Raw genomic sequence first — 22,311 nt, 5'->3', positions numbered from 1 at the left:
GGGTGAGACGTTGCTCACAGAACCAGCTGCACTGGATTCCCCAGGTGGAAGGTAAGGCCAGGCGCAAATGGGATCCGATGGTGATCTCATCACACAACCAGAATGCTCACTGGTACATGCACCACCCACTTCGCTGGTGCCCACACGCCTCCCAGACAGGTTGGCCCACCAGACATCCGCCAGGCCCCTTCAGCATCTCCATTGGTGCTCCATGGACCTCTGACCGCTCAGAGACATTCTTGACAGCAGAGGAGTTAATCCTCCCATCCCTGCAATCTCTCTTTCTCTCCAGCCCTCTGCTCGCCTGCGACATTCGTACTCCTAAGGATGAACCCCTGCTGCTGCTGATGGAGAAGCCCAACTCTGACTCATCACAGCCCTCTGGTATGAACAGTCTTCTGAATCTGAGGAGTTCTCGGAGCTGGACCAGTCTTTTTCCTTGATGCAACACCAGTGTCTTGGATACATGACCCGGACTGCCCTCCCCTCTGGCATATGACCCTACAAAAGGGGCCTGGTACTATGTCTGATGGACCCCTCTCTTTGGCTGAACCTGGGACCCCATTGGTCCCAGGTTCAGCCAAAACCAGTGACTACCACAGACAGCACACACTATCTCAGGTGTCTACTGACCGTCCACTAGCACCATCGGTGTATGAAGAAGAGGAGGACATTGAGCTGGTGCTGCTAGCTCCACCGGTCCCGACTGGCATATCCTCAACACTGAATGAGGCAGTCATCCCTTTCCTGCTCTCTCTACCGGATGATCACCGACAATACAGGACTTGTTGCAGAGGGTAGCGGCAGACCTGGGAATCCCATTGGAGGAGATTCAGGACCCACAGTGTTGACTCCTGGACATTCTCCAACCCCAAGGGTCATCCATGGTGGCCATCCTGGAACTGGTGTGGTCAGTGTGCCACACACCAGCCCCGTGTGCGCCCACACTTATGTGGGTGAAGAGGAGATACTTTGTGCCAGCTAAGGGGGCAGATTTCTTATTCACCCACCCATTCTCCAGCTCCCTTGTTGTCCAAGTGGCTGCAGAATGAGCAGGTCAGCAACTACAGAAGTCCACTCATCCAGACAAAACAGCTAAGAGACTGGACTTGCTGGGCAAGAAAGTCTATTCTTCTGCAGCCTACAGTTTCACATTGCCAATTTCCAGGCTCTGCTAGCCAAGTATGACTCTAACAACTACAATAGGCTAGCAGAGTTCAAGGACAAGATCCCTCCGGAACACCAGGAGCAATTCCAGGCACTGATAGACGAAGGGAGATACCTAGAAGGTGAGCCTCCAGGCAGCAGTATTTTGATGCATGTGGGATTGGGTGGGCAAAAAACCAGACTCTGGTCATTTGCAGGAAAAGACTAAATCTCCTGTCAGTTTGTCATAAATAAAATTTCAGCAATGTAAAGCAATTTTTTTTTTAAATAAAGGTTTTAATACTTAAAATTTAAGTGAGGGATTGAAAGAGATTTGATGTCTATTATAACAGGAGTTAAAATATTTTTTTACGTGGTTTAAGCAAGATTTGTTTTATTCTTTTAGTGATAAATACTATGTCTGAATTCCATTTATATATATATAAAATTAACCGATGGTGTGGGTTTTTTTTTTTAGTAGCATGGGGGAATCTCTCTTTCAGGATTTGCAAGATCTTAAGGTTTTTGCGGGTGGGATAAAAATGCAAGAAACAATGCCGGAGTGGGTAGAAGTGGGTATTGTGGGGTGGGATGGGAGCGGGATTAAAAAAGTAGTCCCGTGCAGGGCTTTACTTCAGCTCTCTTGAGTTGTTACTCATACTCATTCTCCCTAGTGTGTCAGGATCGACATAGACAATTTTCAATGGAGAAAGGAAAGTTATTTCCAGTAACTGGACTTCTCGAAATATATTGATTCTGCAGATCCACACTAACTTACTCACTTGCTCTCCTTCCCCAACAAGGAATTTTAATGTTACTCTGAATACTTGGGAAGGAACTATGAGGGTTGTTGGGGCTATGATTTCTTATATACTCTCAGTTCTAATGTTTGGATCAGTGAGGGGGATGGGTGTGACCTTGATGGGAACTGTTTTCCAGATGGTTCTGTATCCATGTGTCAAGGGTTGCTCAAGTCCCATGAGTGTGGATCTACAGAGGCAATATGCTTGAGCTTCAGTTACAGGTGAGTAACCTTCCTTTATCTTCCACTCTTTACAGCTATGAAGCTTATGACTGCTCTTGTGAATGTTGCCTTAAACCTGAGTATTCACCAGGATAATACACAGAGGCAGTATGAAGCTGAGAGAAACAAAATGATTGGTAAGAGAGCTAATGAAAGATTGGAGCTGCTGCTTCAAAAAAGGAAAGAGGTAAGTCAAAGATCCAAAGCTATTTTCCTAATTATATCATTCACTCTCCTGAAAACATGTAAAAGAATATCTAAAGCACAAGTTATATCCTGAAAAAAATTTAGCCTTTTATAGTATTTATAATTTTGAAAATATGTGTTTTCTGTTTGTAGTGCAAAATTTCAAATTAGTTTACGTTAACCTCCTCTCCACAAAGGGGAGCAAATTAATCAAGTACACCAAACAGATTTTGAAATTTAAATTATTCATGCTTTCTTGTGCTGTACTTGGGGAGAGAGTTTGGTTTTGTGGTTCAAGCACAATACTGGGAAACAAGAGATGAGTTCCGTCAAAGAAGTTCTCTGTGTCCTCAAGCATATTACTTAGGGCTACATTGTCAACTGTTGGGTTCACACACACACAGCTAAGATTGTAAGCACTAGCTCTTCTGCACATATAGAATGATGGCTATTTTTTAAGATTAATATACGTGATGAGGCAGGCGGCAAATTAGTCCAGAATTGTGCATAGCATGCAGATTTTCGCTAAAAATAGAACGATGAGATTTTGCAGCGGATTCTGTGCTCCATCCAACTGTATTGCCCGCTTCTCCCTTTCTGCAGCACAACTGTAGCTCAGAGAGTGACATTACTTCTTTTTGCATCTACTTTGAAAGAACACCAAACTAAGGGGATATTAAAGTCACTTGGTAAATGCCAGTCTGGTACTAGGTGAGAAAAAAACATTATGGGGATGATGTAATTATCCAAAAATCAAGTATTAGATCCCAGGAAATTCAGAGTTAAGCTTGCACTTAAAAGAAATCAAAATATGATAATGTCCAGAATTGCACAGATAAGTCACCCAAACAACTTTAACTGTACTCTGTAGTGACGCCATGCAAAAATTATATGATTATGGTAAAGGCATTTTAGTGTTTGTTGTCTGAGACCAGATAAAATTGATTAAAACTAATGGGTTTTTTAAAAATAATTTCCCCCCCATGATGTCACTACAATTCAGAGTTAAGTTGAATTAAGGTTGGTTGGGTGCCTTAACTGTGCATATATTTTGGATTTTTTTGAAGTGTAATCTTTAATCTGAATTTCATTAATTTATAATACTTGGGTTTGGGATAAATACAGCTTTCCTGTGATGTTTTTACCCCTTTTCATAGATTTGAAGGTCAGAAGGGACCATTGTGATCATCTAGTCTAAGGTCCTGTATAACATAGGCTATAGAAATTCTCCAAAATAATTCCTACAGCATATCTTAGAAAAACATCCGATCTTGATTTAAAAAATTGTCTGTGATGGAGAATCTACCACTAACCTTGTGAAGTTCAATTGTTAATTACTCTCACTATTAAAAATTTGCTCCTTATTTCCTGTCAAATTTTGTCTAACTTCAATTTCCAGCCATTGGATGATGTTATACCTTTCTCTGCTAGACTGAAGAGCCCATTATTAAATATCTGTTTCCCATGAAGATCCTTATAGACTGTAATCAAGTCACCCCTTAAACTTCTCTTTATTAAGTTAAATAGATTGAGCTCCTTGTATCTGTCATTGTAAGGAACGTTTTCAAATCCTTTAATCATTCTTGTGGCTCTTCTCTTGAATTGTGGACACCAGAACTGGACACAGTATTCCAGCAATGGTCACACCAGTGTCAAAATAAAGACAAAATGACCTGTCTAGTACTACTTGAGATTCCCCTGTTTATCCATCCAAGGATTACATTTGCTTTTTTGGCCACAGCTTCTCACTGGGAGCTCTTATTCAGCTGATTATCCACCACAATCCCTATATTTTTTTTCAGAGTTGCTGCTTCCCATGGTACAGTCCCCCATTGTGTAAGTATATGTAGTTGGGATTATTTTTTCCAGTGTGCATAACATTTATAAGTGCAAAGTAGAATTTCATATGCCATTTTGTTGCCCAGTCACCCTGTTTTGTGTGATCCCTCTATAACTCTTCACAGTCAGCTTTGGACTTAACTATCTTAAAGAATTATGTATCACCTGCAAACTCTTCTTTGCACTGTTCATTTCCTTTTTCCAGATCATTTATGAATATGTTGAACAACAAAGGTCGCATTACAGATCGTGGGGAAACCTGGCTATTTACATTTCTCCATTGAGAAAACTGACCATTTATTTCTACCCTATTTTTCCTATCTTTTAGCCAGTTACTGATCCAGGGGAGGGATAGCTCAGTGGTTTGAGCATTGGCCTGCTAAACCCAGGGTTGTGAGTTCAATCCTCTTATACCATGACTACCTAGTTTCCTTAAGAGCCTATAGCTCTGTTAAAGGCTTTCTGAAAATCCAAATACACTGTATCCACTGGATCACCCGTATCCACATTTTTGGTGACACCCTCAACGAACTCTAATAGATTGGTGATGCATCTTTTCCATATACAAAAGCGGTGTTGACTCTTCCCCAACAAATTGTGTTTGTGTGCTTGATAATTCTGTTTTTACTATAGTTTCTACCATTTTGCCTGGTACTGAAATTACATTCATCAGCCTGTAATTGCCAGCATCGCCTTTGGAGCCCTTTAAAAAAAATTAGTGTTACATTAGCTCCCTTCCAGGTATCTGGTACAGAGGCTTGTTTCAGTGATAGGTTACATACTACAGTTAATAGCTCTGCAATTTTACATTTGAGTTCCTTCAGAACTCCTGGGTGAATACCATCTGGTCCTGGTGACTTCTTATTATTTAATTTATCTATTTGTTCTCCTCTTCTATTGACACATCAATGTGGGACTGTACTTCAGATTTGTTTCCCAAAAAGAAGCAGTTTCAGCTTCTCTCTCCCTCCTTATCTCCTTGCCAGCTTATCAGTTCTCACTGATGTCCTGGGCTATTCATTTAACCACTCTATCCTTTTCTAAATCCAGGGTGCTCTAATATTTAGTATCCTCCTTTTTGATCCTAGGTTTAGCTTTGGGAAGAGTAAGCTGTTCTTAGTCTGACTGGAGCCAGGTAGGGTGTATTTCCCTATAAACAGATTTCAAGGATTCTTATCTGTGTCATAATTTTACCTTTCCTTCTTGGTTCCTTTAACACAGTGGCTCTCAACCTTTCCAGACTACTGTACACCTTTCAGGAAACGAATTTGTCTTGTACCCCCAAGTTTCACCTCACTTAAAAACTACTTGCTTACAAAATCAGACATAAAAATACAAAAGTGTCACAGCACACTGTTACAGAAAAATTACTTACTTTCTCATTTTTATCTTATAATTATAAAATAAATAAATTGGAATATAAATATTGTACTTACATTTCAGTGAATAGTATACAGAGCAGTATAAAGTCTGAAATTTTAGTTTGTACTGACTTTGCTAATTCTTTTTAATGCAGCCTGTTGTAAGACTAGGCAAATCTCTAGATGAGTTAATGTACTCCCTGGAAGACCTCTGCATACCCCTAGGGGTACGTATATCTCTGGTTGACAACCACTGCTTTAACAGCCCCTTTTAATCTAATTCCATATCAAACAATCCATGTTCAACAAATACATAGAAGGGCACACCATACTTCTAAGAAATAATACAGATATTTCCCAGTTTATCACACTGTTATTTAGATCATTCTGGGCAAAGAAAAGACTGACACAAATGTTAAATTTCTCAAAGGAACCATTTAAAAATGAAATGTAATTCATTAATGGATTTACTTGTAAATTCAGAGAAAATTCATTCTGGACCCAAGTTTGGGGGAAACTCAACTTGGTATTAACTATGGAGCTGCAACTGCTGCCTCCATAATAGGTATACAAGAAATGGGTAACATTTTACCACTTCTGCAGGAATGCATGACAGACCTTTCAGATACATGATGGCCACGTGAGATGCATAACCCTTGGCAGGCCTATGAGGTGCTAGTGTTTGTTGGTGAAGAGAATAGGGATCCGTACATGGTTTGTTTGGACCACAAACCCAGCTATGTGTATTTCTAATAATTATTATTACCAATATTACCTATCTCTTCCTAATAACTGGGATCCCCACCCACACAAGAGGATACTATGACATCATCTGGATTGAGTGTCCCAACTATAGGATCGTTTCCCTCTGTTCCAGCTTGATGTTATTTTTCCTTGAGACTTTCATCCTCCTCAACAGCACAGAGGCAGTCAGACTGAGGGTGAGATTGCTCTACTGTGGCCCTGAAAGTCTCCTCTATATATACCTCTCCAGTTCAGCCACTCAGATCTCAAGAGTCTGTACTCTGTCTCTGAGGGGAATGAGCCAGGAACACAAAAGAGGCTCTTTAAATGCATTAGGAGCAAAAGAAGGACAAAGGAAAGTGTAGGTCCTCTGCTTAGCAGAGAAGGAAAGCTAATAATTGAAGTCATCAATAAAGTCAAAGTGTTTAATGCCTATTTTGTTTCGGTCTTCACTAAAAAGGCTAATGCCGACTAGATACTCAACACAATTAATATTAACAAGGGGGAAAATAGGGAAAGAACAGGTTACAGAATATTTAGATAAGTTAGATGTATTCAAGTTGGTAGGGCCTGATGACATTCATCCTATGGTACTTGAGAAACTAGCTAAAGCAATCTTGGAACCATTAGTAATTATCTTTGAGAACTCCTGGAGGATGGGTGAGGTCTCAGAAGAATGGAGAAGGGAAGCTTAGTACTTTTCTTTAAAAAGGAGAACAAAGAGGACCTGAGGAATTAGAGATCAGTCAGCCTACCTTTGATATCTGGAAAGATACTGGAACAAACTATTAATCAATTTGTAAGCACCTAGTGAATAATAGAGTTATAAGGAATAGCCAGCATGGATTTGTCAAGAACAAATCATGTCTAACTAACCTAATTTGACAGGGTTACTGCGGGGGAACAATAGATGTGATATATCTTGATTTTAGTAATACTTTGGACACTATCCCACATGACAGCCTCATAAGCAAACTAGGGAAATTCGGTTTAGATGAAATTGCTATTAGGTGGGTGCAAAATTGGTTGAAATACTGTGCTCAAAGAGTAGGTATCAATGATTCACTGTTACTGGGTGGGCATATCTAGTGGAGTCCCGGAGGGGTCAGTCCTGGGTCCAATACTATTGAATAGTTTCGTTATTGACTTAGATAATGAAGTGGAGAGTATGCCTATAAAATTTGCAGATGGCACCAATCTGATGGGATTGCAAGCACTTTGGAGGACAGGATTAGTATTCAAAATAAGCTTGACAAATTGAATTCAGCAAGATGAAATTCAGTTGAGATAAAAGCCAAGTGCTACATTTAGGAAGAAAAAAATTAAATGCACAAGTACAAAATGGGAAATAACTGGTTAGGTAGTAGTACTGCTGAAAAGGATCTGGGGTTCCATTGGATCATCAATTGAACATGAGTGAACATTGTGATGTAACTGCAGAAAAGGTTAATATCGTTCTGGAGCGTATTAACAGGCGTGTAAGATGTGGGAGTAATTGTCCCGCTCTATTTGGTACTGGTGAGGCCTCAGCTAGAGTACTGTGCTCAGTTCTGGGTGCCACACTTAAGGATAGATGTGGAGGAATTGTAGAGAATCCAGAAGATAGAAACAAAAATAAAACATTTAAAAAACCTGACCTATGAGGAAAATTTAAAAAACTGGTTATGTTTAATCTTGAGAAAAGAAGACTGAGGGGGGAGCCTAATAGTCTTCAAATGTATTAAGTGCTGTTAGAAAGAGAACAGTGATCAGGTATTCTCCATGTTACTGAAAGTAAGGCAAAAAGTAATGGGCTTGCTCTGCAGCAAGGGTGATTTATGTTAGATATTAGGAAAATCTTTCTAACTCTAAGGGTAGTTAAGCATTGGAATAGGTTTCCAAGGCAGGACATTTAAAAAAATCAGGTTAGACAAATACCTGTCAGGGATGGTCTAGGCCAGGGCTTCCCAAACTTCATTGTACCGTGACCCCCTTCCAACAACAAATTTACTACATGACCCCAAGGGGAGGGCCGGAGCCCGAGCCCTGCCGCCTGGGGTGGGGGGAGTGGGGCCACAGCCTGAGCCCTGCCACCCTGGGTCAGGGGAGAGGGGGCTGCTGCCCTGGGTGGGGGTGGAGCTTGGGCTTCAGCTTCAGCCCTTAGTCCCAGCAAGTCTAATACTGGCTATGGCAACCCCATTAAAATGGGGTCACGACCCCCTTTGGGGTCCTGACCCACAGTTTGAGAACTGCTGGTCTAGGTTTATTTAGTGCTGCCACAGCACAGGGGTTTGGACTTAATTCCAGCCCTTCGTTTCTATGATTCTATGAATGGGTACAGCACACCTTTTTAAAGCTTTCTGGGCTGTCTCCTGAGTCAGGAAGACAACACTGCACTGGTTTGCACTTGATTCATATTTGTAAGGTTCTCTTCGCAACCAAAAGGACTGGAAACCTAAGTCAAAATTTTCAAGCCTGGGTGCCTAAAATTAAGCACTTCAGTCTATATTTAGGAACCTAAATAAAAGTGTCCTGATATCAAAAGACACCCAGCATCTTTAGCCCAAATTGACTTCAGAGGTGCTCAGCATCTATGAAAATTGGGCCACTTAATTTGGGTCTAACTTTAGGCAACCAGGTATTTAATTGTGGGCTCTAATTCTTACATATGAATATGTAGATTCTGGATCACATTTCTGCAACATCAGGTATATTCTGCATCAAATTCCATGGACTTGAAAACTCAGAGTACACAAAGCTCTGAAAATATCTCTGCCAAATAGCCCCCTTCTATCTTGATGCTTATGCACCAATGAGATGGTCAATGAGCTCCTGCTAACTCTTATTGCTGTGTTCTGTCCCTTCCAGGCTTGTTGGCGTCTCTCTCTTGTCCCTCGACTTGCTCTCTTGTGATCCGCTAGCCAAAATTTTCAGAGGACGTGTTTAGTGAACAGGCACAAGGTGGCTAAAGGAACAGCCAATGGTCATATGAATGTCTCTTCACAAGCACATTGTGCTTTAAAGATTCCTGAGTCGAGCCAGAGGCAGCATGCCCAAATGATTGACAGATATTCAAAACATGGGTGCCAGTTTGGCAGGCTACTTAGGGATAATAGAATCATAGAATATCAGGGTTGGAAGGGACCTCAGGAGGTCATCTAGTCCAACCTCCTGCTCAAAGCAGGACCAATCCCCAACTAAATAATCCCAGCCAGGGCTTTGTCAAGCCTGACCTTAAAAATCTCTAAGGAAGGATATTCCATCATCTCCCTAGGTAACCCATTCCAGAGCATCACCACCGTCCTAGTGAAAAAGTTTTTCCTAATATCCAACCTAAACCTCCCCCACTGCAACTTGAGACCATTATGTTGCTATGCCCACACCAGCCAGAGTAGCATGTGCTGATAGCTCATTAAGATGCAGATTCACCCTGCACATAGAAAATCACCCACTACAGAGTTGGACATGCGATCAACAATCCTGATAGCATTGCCTTATCTGTTTTGGTGATGGTCCCAAAAGATAGCAAAAAGAAGGTGAAGTTCCTCACTGAGGAAATATTGGTCCAGGAACCAAGGCTTCTAGAGATTTGCTCTGTAAGATGAACACTGATCAGAGAAAAATAACTGACAGTGTCAGTGCTATGGATAGGCCCCAGAGGATTATGAGATCAAGGATGACGGAGAAACCTGCATGTACATTCCAAGGACAAATTGACCATAAAGAGTTGTGAAGGGCCATCTAGCTAAATTGAGGGAGAACAGCAGATGACTCAGTAGGTGGCCTAGACCATCATCATAAACTCATGCAGGAGATTGCTGGTCTGGACACATTAGCAATGAGCAGCTAGTGACATTAGCAGAAATAAACAGATTTTTTTTTAATGCATCACTGACTCGCCTTGTGACCAAAACAAAAAGATTAGAGGCTTCTTTGATGTCCTGTCGGTGTCCTAATGTCTGTGATTGCCAGTTCATTTCTGATTGCCCAAGTGATCTTTATTGCTCATTTGGTTTTCGTGTGTTGGCAGCTTCTGCCAGTCCACAACTTGCTATCTTACTAGACCCTTTAGCTAGCTGAGGCATCAGATGGATGGAGATTCTTAGCTGGCCAACACTCCCTTTGGGGGAATTACCTGGGGGGTGGAGACTGATATGGTAATTTATAAGTAGAGTCTGTATTTCCTCTTGGATATGAAAGAGGAACACCCAGAATTGGGCCAAGAGAAATGGCAGGCACTCGTGCCAGTGTCATGGCTGATGGTGCGGAAGCAATAACAGTGGAAGATAATTTACAAATCTCAAGGCAATCATTTTCATCAACAGTTGGCTCAGAACATAGTCTCTCAGCAGCGCTGAACCATGTTGAGATGGCAGAGACCAACATGTCGACTCATGGAGACATCCCACCTCAGTGACTCTGCACCAACAGCACTAGTTGTGGAAGGGGCCAGTGCCCTGCTGTGCTTCCAGTTGCTACTGCTGCTCAACACAGTGGCCAGCTATTGTGGGTCCATTCTCAGCTAATCTCAGAGCCACTGTGGAAAACACTGAGGAAAAAAAAGGGAGTGAACCCTCCATCCTGTCCCGTGACCTACCCCATTGAATCTTGTACATTGCAGCGCATTTTCCCATTTGAACTGAATGTCTGTGTATTCCTTTGTCCTCTTTTTCTGTACTCATAAGAGCGGCCATACTGGGTCAGACCAAAGGTCCATCTAGCTCAGTATCCTGTCTTCCGACAGTGGCCAATGCCAGGTGTCCCAGAGGGAATGAACAGAACAGGTAATCATCAAGTGATCCATCCCTTGTCACCCATTCCCAGTTTCTGGCAAACAGAGGCTAGGGACACCATCCCTGCCCATCCTGGCTAACAGCCATTGATGGACCTATCCTCCATGAATTTATCTAGTTGTTTTTTGAATCCTGTTATAGCCTTGGTCTTCAAAACATCCCCTGGAAAAGAGTTCCACAGGTTGACATCATTTTATATGTTTAGTTGGGATTATGTTTTCCAGTATGCATTACTTTGCATTTATCAACATTGAATTTCATCTGCCATTTTGTTGCTCAGTCACCCAGTTTTGTGAGATTCCTTCGTAATGCTTCGCAGTCTGCTTTGGACTTAACGATCATGAATAGTTTTGTATCATCTGCAAATTTTGCCACCTCACTGTTTACCCCTTTTTCCAGATAATTTATGAATATGTTGAACTGTACTGGTCCCAGTACAGACCTCTGGGGGACACCACTATTTACCTCTCTCCATTCTGAAAACTGATCATTTATTCCTACCTTATGTTACTGCCTCCCCCATATTATTTATAAACTTCACTCTTGCATCCTTGACTTTTCTTTGATATTGTCATGGGGTCCACTTACCGTTGATCGTGCCTCCTCCTGGCCGTCCTGGGGATTAACTCTGCCAGGTGCCGCCTTCCTCTGGCAGTGTCCATACCCGTTGTCCTTTCTCACTTCCAGGCCCATCTCCCTCTGAGAACCACAGACTCCTCTTCATGACTCAGCATTCCGTCCAGGTCACTATGCAGTTCCCCCTTGCGTGTCCCACAAAGTATTTCTGAAACAAATTTTCCCAGCCAGTCCACTGTCCTTTGCCTGGTCTATGCCGTGTGCCCAGGAGCTGTTAAGGGAACCAGGGCCCGCCTTCTACTCTGGCTTCCAGCTCAGGGGCCCTCCAGTCAGCAGCTAAGACCTGCATTGTCCTACCTTGCTGCTTTCCCCCTGGGCCTTTTCTACCTTCCTGGTTCCCCCCTGTTTTGCCAGCCTCCCAATTCCCTTCTCCCAGGGAGTTACTGCAGCCTATTTCCCTGCAACCCCCTTCTGCCTTCAGGGCTTTATGCAGGTCCCTCGGTTCCTGTCTAGCTGAGCCTCCCTATCTAATCAAGTCCCTGTGCCCTGGCTCCTCCTTCAAGTGCAGCCTGGGCAGTTAGGTAGGGGCAATAACCCCTTCCAATCTTGTGTGGGGTGGACACCCCATCACAGATACTTACCTCATTTCTGTGTAAATTAACAGTTCATTTCAGAATTCCTCCTTGAATTCCAGTTCTTCCTCAGAGTGAACAAGGCTCTGTGCCCATCTTTATCCTCATTGTCCTTCTCTTCTTCTGCCTCATCTAGGATGACTCCAGCCATATGTGTCTGTTCATGTGGCTCTGTCTGTGGCTCGTGCCTCAGCTGCTGCTGCTTTTGTATAGGATATGAGGTCAGCAAAGGCAGTACTGAGTAAAAACTAGCTCAGCCTATTCCCTTGCGGCTTCACGTGCTTAATCCTCTAATTTGTGTGTCTAAATTGGCTTGAGTCTGAAAATATTATGTTGCCTGTCCTTGAAGCCACTCCCACAATCCTGTCCTTTTGTGTATACTCATCCTTTTGCATTGTACAGGGACTGTATGTACCCAACTGTCCCTTTTGCACTTATTCCTTGCTTGGACTATGGAATAAATGTGCCTATGGGGATTTGTGTGTGCAATTTTTTGAAAATGTAGCCCTTCATAGAATCCTAGAATATCAGGGGTGGAAGGGATCTCAGGAGGTCATCTGGTCCAACCCCCCTGTTCAAAGCAGGACCAATCCCCAACTAAATCAACTCCTTAACTCCTGGGTACCTCAGTTTTTTCCATATGTAAGGTGGTGTATAATGCTTCCTCTCCTCTCAGAGAAGAAGGGCTGCCAACCCTCTGGGATTGTCCTGGAACCTCAAGGAATTAAAGATTAATCTTTAATTAAAGATTGTCATGTGATGAAATCTCCATGAATATCTCCAACCAAAATTGGCAATCCTAAAGTGTGAGGCTTAACTATTCGTTTTTACAGATTGCATTGAGATCTTCACATGGAAGGTATTATAGAAATAAGTATTATAAATGAAATCACTTGTTGAAATTATCTGGTCTGTGCTATGCAAGAGGTCAGACTAAATTATCATAATGTTCCCTTCCGGCCTTCATATGTTATATCGATGAAAAAAATATTAATTATTATATATATCTGTACAATCTATACTGGCAATCCTATATTGAGGCCTTGTATTGAGGACGTGAAATATTTCCGTTTCTGCAGTTTGTAGTGTTATACTTTGATATTAAGAAATGCTGTGAATGATAAAAAAGAAGAGTTAATGCCCTCCTTGATGAATCAATTATGGTTTTGTGTGGTAAAGGCAGTTATGCCTTGAAAAAAGATTATGTAAAATGGGCGGCACCCTTCTCAACAGATCTGTTCTTTTCGTGTAATCTGAGTCATATTTACTTAATTTAGTGACAAAAGTAAGGTTTTACTGTTTTTTCCTGTTATACCTGGTCTACATACAAATTTTGTATTGGTGTAGTTATATCAGTTGGGGGATGCTTTTTTAGTCATGGTTATACAAGAACAATCCAGAGTGGATCCAGTTATACTGGTATAAATGTGCTTATACCAATGTAGCTTATTCCCTTTTCCATATGGGAATAAGATGTATTGACATAAACATATTTATACCATTATTACTGTGTTGACATTTGGGAGCGGGGGAGGTGTGCCACTTTATCTATAGTTTTTGTATGAAGACAAGCCCTAAGTCATGCAAAGCCAACACAGCTGAAACTGAGTAAGCTGGATTCTATTCACTTTTGCACATGATCAGTAGAGTTACTTACTAATTTCCAGTTAGTTACACCTGTAAATCCCAATTGGAAACACCAGAGTTATACAGGTGTAAGTGTAAGACATAATTTGTCAGTAGATTTAATAGTCCTAGTGGTGACATGCAAGATGTCAATAATTCATTTGAACTCTTTCCAAGGATGAGTTTTCAGAACAGGAACTCAGAAAAGAAATGATTTTACTTGTAAAATCAGCATATTTGATACAGAAATCAATCAGGGAGAATAAATGTGAATCCCCATTATGCCATTTTTTAGAGGGTCTGTTTTTACAGTAGATCTTCCCTTTAGGGCACAAGACTGGGTATCAGGGGACTAGCCCCAACTTTAAGCACTAGGTACTGATTCTATAAAGTTTCCCTATTCAGTAAAACAGTTAAGCATTTGCTTAACATTAAGCATGAGCATTGAAATCAATGGGAGTTAAGCACATACTTAAAGCCAAACAGATGCTTTAATGCTTTCTTGAATTGGGGCCACAAGTTTGAAAAATTTACTCTTCTAAATTCATAATTAGGCCTCTTAAGTGGCCTGATTTCCAGAGATGCTGAGCACTTGCAAATCCACTTACTTAAATGAAGATTGATGGTGGTCAGCAGAATTGGGCACTTAATTTCTCCTTGCCTCAATTTCCTTTGCAAAGAAGGGGGATCATACTTAGTCAAAGGGCTGTTTCGCAATCGAAATTCATTAATATTTGTAGGATGTATTAACTTCCTTCCATGAAAGCACTATATATGTATAAAATGTTTTTATTTATGCCTATTGGGAGGAAGAGAAATGCTAATTATAATACCTTTGAATGAAGCATACTTCTCAAAGCTAGTAGTATAATGTTTCAGGATGCTAGTACTATAAATTATCAGGATGCCAGTCTGAAATATTAGTGATCTTTTATTTCTTTTTTGCAGCTGCAAGAAAACCAAGATGAAATCGAAAATATGATGAACTCTATTTTTAAGGGTATATTTGTTCATAGATACCGGTAAGAGAATGAGCACTGTAGAAGGCCTTATTTGCCAAATTTAATTAAAAAATTATGTTGATTTTCTTGTGGTGTAACATTCTAGGTCCCTCCAAAATGAAACTAAAACCATTATAATCTTTGAGGTTAAGGAAGAGAATTTAGGTGTCTCCCAGACAACCTTAATTTGGTCCTAAGTAACACCATAGGGGAGGGAAAAAAATGAAAAAAGTGAATTCAGTGTTAAAATGCAGTTTCAGCTAAGGTGGGACCACAAAGACTGAAATGCCTTAATAATAATAATAGCCATATGGTTATTTTATGTTGTACAGAGCAAAAAAGTTAATTGGGTGCCTTCACTGTACATTTACATGCCTTAACATTTTGGATGTCTTTTAAGGTTAATCTTAACTCTGAATTTTCTGGATTTGTAATTCTTGTTTTAGCTACAATTATAACCATTATTTTAGTGGTTTTTGTCCATAAATTCCTGATGTGTACTCTCCATCTTAATTCCAATTTAACAATCTTTTTACTTGGGAATTTTGGGGGGGCTTTAAATTATTGTTAGAGCCAGATAAACCAACAGGTTCTGGCAGCTTTGTGCTACTTTGGAGCAGTGCAAATCAATCAATTTACAGTGGCCAGTTAAAAATGGATTTATGGCTGCTTCACAGTGCAAAGCAGCTGAAGCATACTGGTGAATTTGTTCCTTATTTTACAAATGATTGCTTGGTTTATTTATGTAAGACAAGATAATATTTTAACATTGTAATTAATTGTTAAAAAAACATGTAAACTTGCCAGGTAAGCTTCCCAGATATGAAACTGTGGAATTTAACTGTTTTAGTCATAAAGAAACATATGTTGTTCTACTTTAACATTTTGGTTGTCTATGAAAGCCTTGAGACAGATTGGGCAAAAAGGAAACAGTGGGTGGGTGAGAGTGGGGATGTCTGGGGGTGTCTGAACAGAAATATGTAGGAATGATAGGAAGTTGGTTGGAGATGACAAGGGGAAGGGGAATCCGAGGTTTCTGCATGGGTAAGGTGGACAGAGGAATTTAGTGGTAATGTTAGAATAGGGGGAGAAGACCAGACATGTGCATGGGTCTTATGGAGGATGGGTTATGTGCAGAGGGGCCTGGATTAGGGAGAGCAATGCTGTGAACTGGGCAGGTGTCTGAGGTGGGCTCTCAGGCCTTTGATGCCAAGGCATGGTGCTTGAAAGGCTACTCATGGCAATGTTGCCTCAGCTTAATTGAGGGATCTCTGCTGGGGAAGCTAAGGCAGGAAAGTAGAGGGAGCCCTTAAAAGACTGAGGCACTGGGACTCAGGGTCTGGGATCCCCTCACCTCTTTGAATAGCACTGATTTCCCTAATATAGCCCTCTTCTCTGCAAACAACCCTTTTGCCCCTAGGAACCTTGCTTCCTTTTGCCCCGCACATCCACATTTTGTCCGCCTCCCACATAGCCTCATTTACTATCTGGTTCTTTCAACACTAGAAAGCAGCACTATGAAAAACAGGAGAGTGGCCAAGTGCTTGGAGGGCCAGGATGTGTGAATGAAGATGTGAAGGGGCACTAGGGAAAGGTCAGCAGGTCTCTGAAATGTTGGGAAGTAGAGAAGAGGATGTCCAGGGTCGTGGGCTTAGTAGGGATATGAACATGATATTGCATTCAAAGGATTTGAGGGGTTTTTTTGCATTTGTGTTGTGATGGAAATAAGGTGGCTACCCTGCTTCCGTGCTTACCTCTTAGGGTCTGGGATTGTGATTTGTCAAGTAGTCTACAGTGAAAGAGATGAGCTGGCACTGTGGCGTCATGTAGCCAGATTTGATGGTGCAGACTAGAACATGGATCTCTTATTGGGAACCAGATTATGAATGAGAATTCCTCTGCCCACTGACATTAAACTGCATAAACTGAAGCTCCTGGGGCTTGATTGTGCTCTGACCTCATTGTAAAGACATTAGAGTTATACCACTGAAGTGGGCATAACTAACTCTAAAACTGGTCTGAGAGCAGAATCAGACTGTGTTGGTATGTGCCTTTGCATTAGCTCTAAATGAGAACTCCAGATCCATCTATGAGTAGGAAGGCAAGCTGATGTGTAATGGATTTATTAAGTGTTGGTCTACTGCTGAACCAGATGCCTTGGTTGAGAGAGGTTTGTTTGACACTCCCCAGCATTGTTGGTGTTATGATGTGGGAAGAGTCAGAGCTTGCAAATCACCTCCTTTTAGTGCAGAAAGGGGTCATAGAGATACTTTAGGTTTTGAATTACATAACTAACATGAAGATGGGGGATCTTGGTCCTGTCACCAAACAGAGGGAGGAAAAAGCTCCTCTCTCTGCTAGTAGCAGTTTTGAGAGATTTTGCAGCCCTCACCCCCACCCACGCATTGTGGTGGCATAGCCTGTAAAAAAAACAAAAAAAAATTCCATGCTCCATTGGATGGAAGAGTAACACTTAAAGCTTACTTATTGGTCCATTCTCCCACTGATGGTGGTGGTGGGAAATAACTGTAGCTGCCATTGCTGCTAAGGGATAGTAGAGAGGAATAGATGTTTTTTCATAGACTACCCTGTCGATCCAAGCACCTTCTCATGCTGCTGCCAGCAATGGAAAACTCTTGTTTCTGTCAGTGTAGTTTTTGGGAAGGAGAAACCTGATGGATGACTTCTTGTCTGCGGACAAGGGGCATATGCCAGTATTCACACAGCTGGATCTATGAGATATTTGCAGCCATTGATTATGGGATTGTGCTGTCTCGCTATCCAGATTTAGCAGAGGTTATGGGGATGTGTTGAGAGGGTCATAATAGGCTGCTGCTGTGCCTGCCTGCAAAGCCCTTACCTGTGAAGTTAATCCGGGATCAATCCTCTCTCCAATCTCTTCACTTTGTATGAAGCAATTTGGAGAGATAGTGAGATGACACGGACTGAAATGCCAGCAGTATGTGGACAACATAATGCATTACATCCAATTCCAGCTGCCCCAGCTCTGCTAGTGCCCAAGGAACATAAACACTTGAATGAAGGGCAGCTGACCGAAGCCAAACCCAGGCAAAAAGAAAGTGATAGCAGTGAGGAGAGGGAAGCATTTCAAAGAATTCTCCATCTCCATAATGGCCTTAAGGCTTTCTTCCCACGGATGGTCAAGATGGTCTATAGACTTGGGGTCCTTTTAGTCTCCTCACTCCATATACAGGTAGTTATGATTGCAAACAATGCCTTTTCTATGTACAATTAGCTAGGACATTCTTCCCCATCCTGTTGGATTCATACTCCGTCACAGTAATCTATGCATTGGTGATCCCCAGGCTTGATTAGGAGTGAAACTGTTGACCTAGAAAGGTTCAGCTGGTTTGGAATACAGCCTGCCTATGTAGCAACATAGGGTGTTGAGTCTATCATTCTAGTCCTTTACACTGGGTTCTCATTGAATATTGAGTCAAATGGAAGATTTCAGTACTGATAACTTATTGGAAAAGGTAAAGAGAAGGGCAACAAAAATGATTAAGGGTGTGGGACAGATTCCATCTGAGTAGAGAGTAAAAAGACGAACTTTTCAGCTTGGAAAAAAGAGCACTAAGAGAGGATATGATAGAGGTATATGAAATCATGAATGGTGTGGAGATAGAGAATAAGGAAGTGTTATTTACCCCTTTGCGTAACAAAAGCACCAGGGGTCACCCAATTAAATTGATAGGCAGCCGGTATAAAATAAACAAAGGAAAGTACTTCTTCACACAATGCACAGTCAACCTGTGGAACTCGTTACAGGGGATGCTGTGAAGGCCAAAAGTATATAAAAAAGATTTAGATAAGTTCATGGAGGACAGGTCTATCAACAGGTGTTAGCTAAGATGGTCAGGGATGCGACCCCATGCTCTGGGTGTCCATAGGCCTCTGACTGGCAGATTCTGGGAATGGACTACAGGGGATGGATCACTTGACAATTGCCCTGTTCTGTTTGTTCCCTTTGAAGCATCTGTCATTGACCTCTCTCGGAAGACAGGATACTGAGCTAGACGGACCATTGGTCTGAATCAGTATGGCCTTTCTTATGTGGGGTCAGGGGGTTTATAAGTGCTTTAAGGTACAGAAAATAAGATGGGGTTTCTCTTTAATTTTACATGTAAGAAAACTGGACAGAACTGGAACTGTCATTTCATAGTCATTGGAATTCCTGAAAGAAAAATCTGCATATCAGCATACTAGAATTAAGATCAATTTGTTGGGCAGGGTAGTGCAAGTAATCACAGACAATACAGCAACAATTTTTTATTTGAACAAGCAAGGAGGAACTGATTCCATCCAGATGTTCAAAGAAGCTGTGCCTTTGTGGGAATGGTACATTTGGCACAACATTTATCCCATAGCAGTCAAGGACAGCATCCTCACAAATCGACTGATCAGGAACTTACATGATTAGCACTATGGATCACTCAAGAACTCAGTGGCAAACAAAATCTCTCTATGAGGCTATCCAGAGAGAGACCTATTCAGAACAAGACAACTCCAAAAGTCAAAGGTTTTCCTCAAGAGCAAGGGCAGACCACGAGTTCCATATTGGATGCATTTCTACTAGTCTTTGGGATAATGTTCCTTATTTCACCTTTCCAATAAAATAACCAAGGAAGTGGTAATTCACCCACACCCTAAATTCTTCCCTAAGGTGGTAATAGAACTTCATTTTAATCAGTCAATTAACTTACCAGTATTTTTTCCTAAACCCTCGCTCTCATCCAGGGGAGTGAAAGTTTTATGATCTCAGATGCCAAGAAAGCATTTGCTTTCTATTTGACTAGGTTCAAGAAATTCAGGAAATCACAGAGGCTGTTTGTCTTTTCTGGGACTGAGAGTAAAAGACAGGCAATTACCTCATAGTGCCTGTCTAAGTGAGTTAGGCTTTGTACAGAGGAATGTTGCAAAGAAACTAGGGCTGTCAATTAATAGGAGTTAACTCATGAAATTAACTTAAAAAAAAAAAGTCGTGATTAAAAGAATTAATCACGATTAATCACAGTTTTAATTGCACTGTTAAATAATAGAATAACAATTGAAATTTATTAAATATTTTGTTTTTCTACATTTTCATACATATTGTATTCTGTGTTGTAATTAAAATCAGTGTATATTTTTATTACAAATATTTGCACTGTAAAAATGATAAACAAAAGAAATAGTATTTTTCAATTCACCTCATACAAGTACTGTAGTGCAGTCTTTGTCATGAAAGTGCAACTTACAAATGTAGATTTTTTGTTGTTGTTTTTACATGACTGCACTCAAAACCAAAACAATGTAAAACTTCAGAGCCTAAAAGTCCACTCAGTCCTACTTCTTGTTCAGCCAATTGCTAAGACAAACAAGTTTATTTACATTTAAGGGAGATAATGCTGCCCTCTTCTTATTTACAATGTCACATGAAAGTGAGAACAGGCGTTTGCATGGCACTTTTGTAGCCGGCATTGCAAGGTATTTAAGTGCCAGATAAGCTAAATATTCGTATGCCTCTTCATGTTTCGGCCACCATTGCAGAGGACATAACGCTCATTAAAAAAATGTGTTAATTACATTTTTGATTGGACTCCTTGGGGGAGTATGTCCCCTACTCTGTTTTACCTGCATTCTGCCATATATTTCCTGTTATAGCAGTCTCGGATGATGACCCAGCACATGTTGTTCATTTTAAGAACATTTTCACTGCAGATTTGACAAAACGCAAAGAAGGTACCAATGTGAGATTTCTAAAGATAGCTACAGAACTTGACCCAAGGTTTAAGAATCTGAAGTGCCATCCAAAATCTGAGAGGGACGAGGTATGGAGCTTGCTTTCAGAAGTCTTAAAAGAGCAACACTCCGATGTGGAAACTACAGAACCCGAACCACCAAAAAAGAAAATCAACCCTTTGCTGGTGGCATCTGACTCAGATAATGAACATGAACATGCATCGGTCTGCACTGCTTTGGACCATTATTGAGCAGAACCCCATATTAGCATGGATATGTGTCTTCTGGAATGGTGGTTGAAGCATGAAGGGAAATGTGAATCTTTAGCCCATCTGGCACGTAAATATCTTGGGATGCCAGCTACCACAGTGCCATGAAAATGCCTGTTCTCACTTTCAGGGGACATTGTAAACAAGAAGCAGGTAGCATTATCTCCTTCAAATGTAAACAAATTTGTTTGTCTGAGCGATTGGCTGAACAAGTAGGACTGAGTGGACTTGTGGACTCTAAAATTTTACATTGTTTTATTTTTGAATGCAAGTTTTTTAGTACATAATTCTACATTTGTAAGTTCAACTTTCATGCTAAAGAGATTGCACTACAGTACTCGTATTAAGTTAATTGAAAAATACTATTTCTTTTGTTTTTTTACAGTGCAAATACTTGTAATCAAAAAATATTAAGTGAGCACTGTACACTCTGTATTCTGTGTTGTAATTGAAATCAGTATATTTGAAAATGTAGAAAACATCCAAAAATATTTAAATAAATGATATTCTGTTATTGTTTAACAGTGTGATTAATTGCGATTATTTTTTTTAATCGCTTGACAGCCCTAAAAGAAACCTATGTCCCTCTCCTTTGAGGGGTTTAGATTGCACCCCACAAGGACCAAGCTGGCTTCCGTGAGTTGCCTTAGACATACCCCAGTGTTAGAGATCTGTGGAGCAGCCACTTTGTTTTTATACTTTTACAAAACACTATTCCCTATATCTGGTATCCACATTGGATGCTCAGTTTGGTACGGCAATATTACAATTGTTATTTAATTAGGACTCCATGCCCCACTATATGCAGGCAGGAGTGCTGCTTATGAAACTATGCCATGAGTGGGAATGTGCAGAAGCTACTCCAAGAAGAAGTGAAGGTTATTGTCCTGTAACCAGAATTTTTCAAGATGGATTCTGCACATTGATGGTCCCTGCCCTCATTTCCTTCTCTCTGAGTCCTACTTCAACTTTGGACATGAGGAAGTGGTGGAAGGAACTGAGGTGGGTGGAGTGCCATGCCCACTTATATAGCCTCACCCTCAGGAGGTGAGCAGGAGCAGAAAGAGGGACGTGGGAGTGTGAGAGTGCTTCAACGCACACTCCTTCAAATAGATTCCACAGTCAGAGCTGCACCATCTGTGCATCCCATGAGTGGGAATGTGCAGAATCCATCTCGAAGAACTGCAGTGGCAGGTGAGTAACCTTCATTTCTGTCTTTTAGAGCTTCTTTTTGTATACTAATTGTTATGCTGATTTAGGGAGTTTATTCATACATCCTAATATTTTTCTGTCAAGATGCACACTAGCATGTTGAGTAGCATCATCATGCTCTCCTCTGAAAGCCACCTGTGCTTGCCTCTATTCTCTCTGTAAGAACAGATTGTGAGAAGAG

The 22,311-nt window shown here is 41.1% G+C and overlaps 1 protein-coding gene across 5 annotated transcripts in view; it reads left to right on the top strand.

Moving 5' to 3' along the window:
- STAG1 (stromal antigen 1) overlaps positions 1-22,311 on the top strand; it is a 384,051-nt gene that overhangs the window by 162,271 nt on the left and 199,469 nt on the right. For all 5 annotated transcript variants that reach the window (XM_034781835.1, XM_034781837.1, XM_034781839.1 and 2 more), the window contains 2 exons: positions 2,206-2,357; positions 14,855-14,928. In XM_034781835.1, the coding sequence (XP_034637726.1) occupies positions 2,206-2,357; positions 14,855-14,928 (226 nt within the window). The remainder of the gene's footprint in view (positions 1-2,205; positions 2,358-14,854; positions 14,929-22,311) is intronic.

Source organism: Trachemys scripta, chromosome 9, assembly GCF_013100865.1.
Source record: "Trachemys scripta elegans isolate TJP31775 chromosome 9, CAS_Tse_1.0, whole genome shotgun sequence".
Classification (NCBI taxonomy): domain Eukaryota; kingdom Metazoa; phylum Chordata; order Testudines; family Emydidae; genus Trachemys; species Trachemys scripta.
Note: the sequence above shows the minus strand (reverse complement) of the source record. Positions and strands in the feature narration are given on the sequence as shown.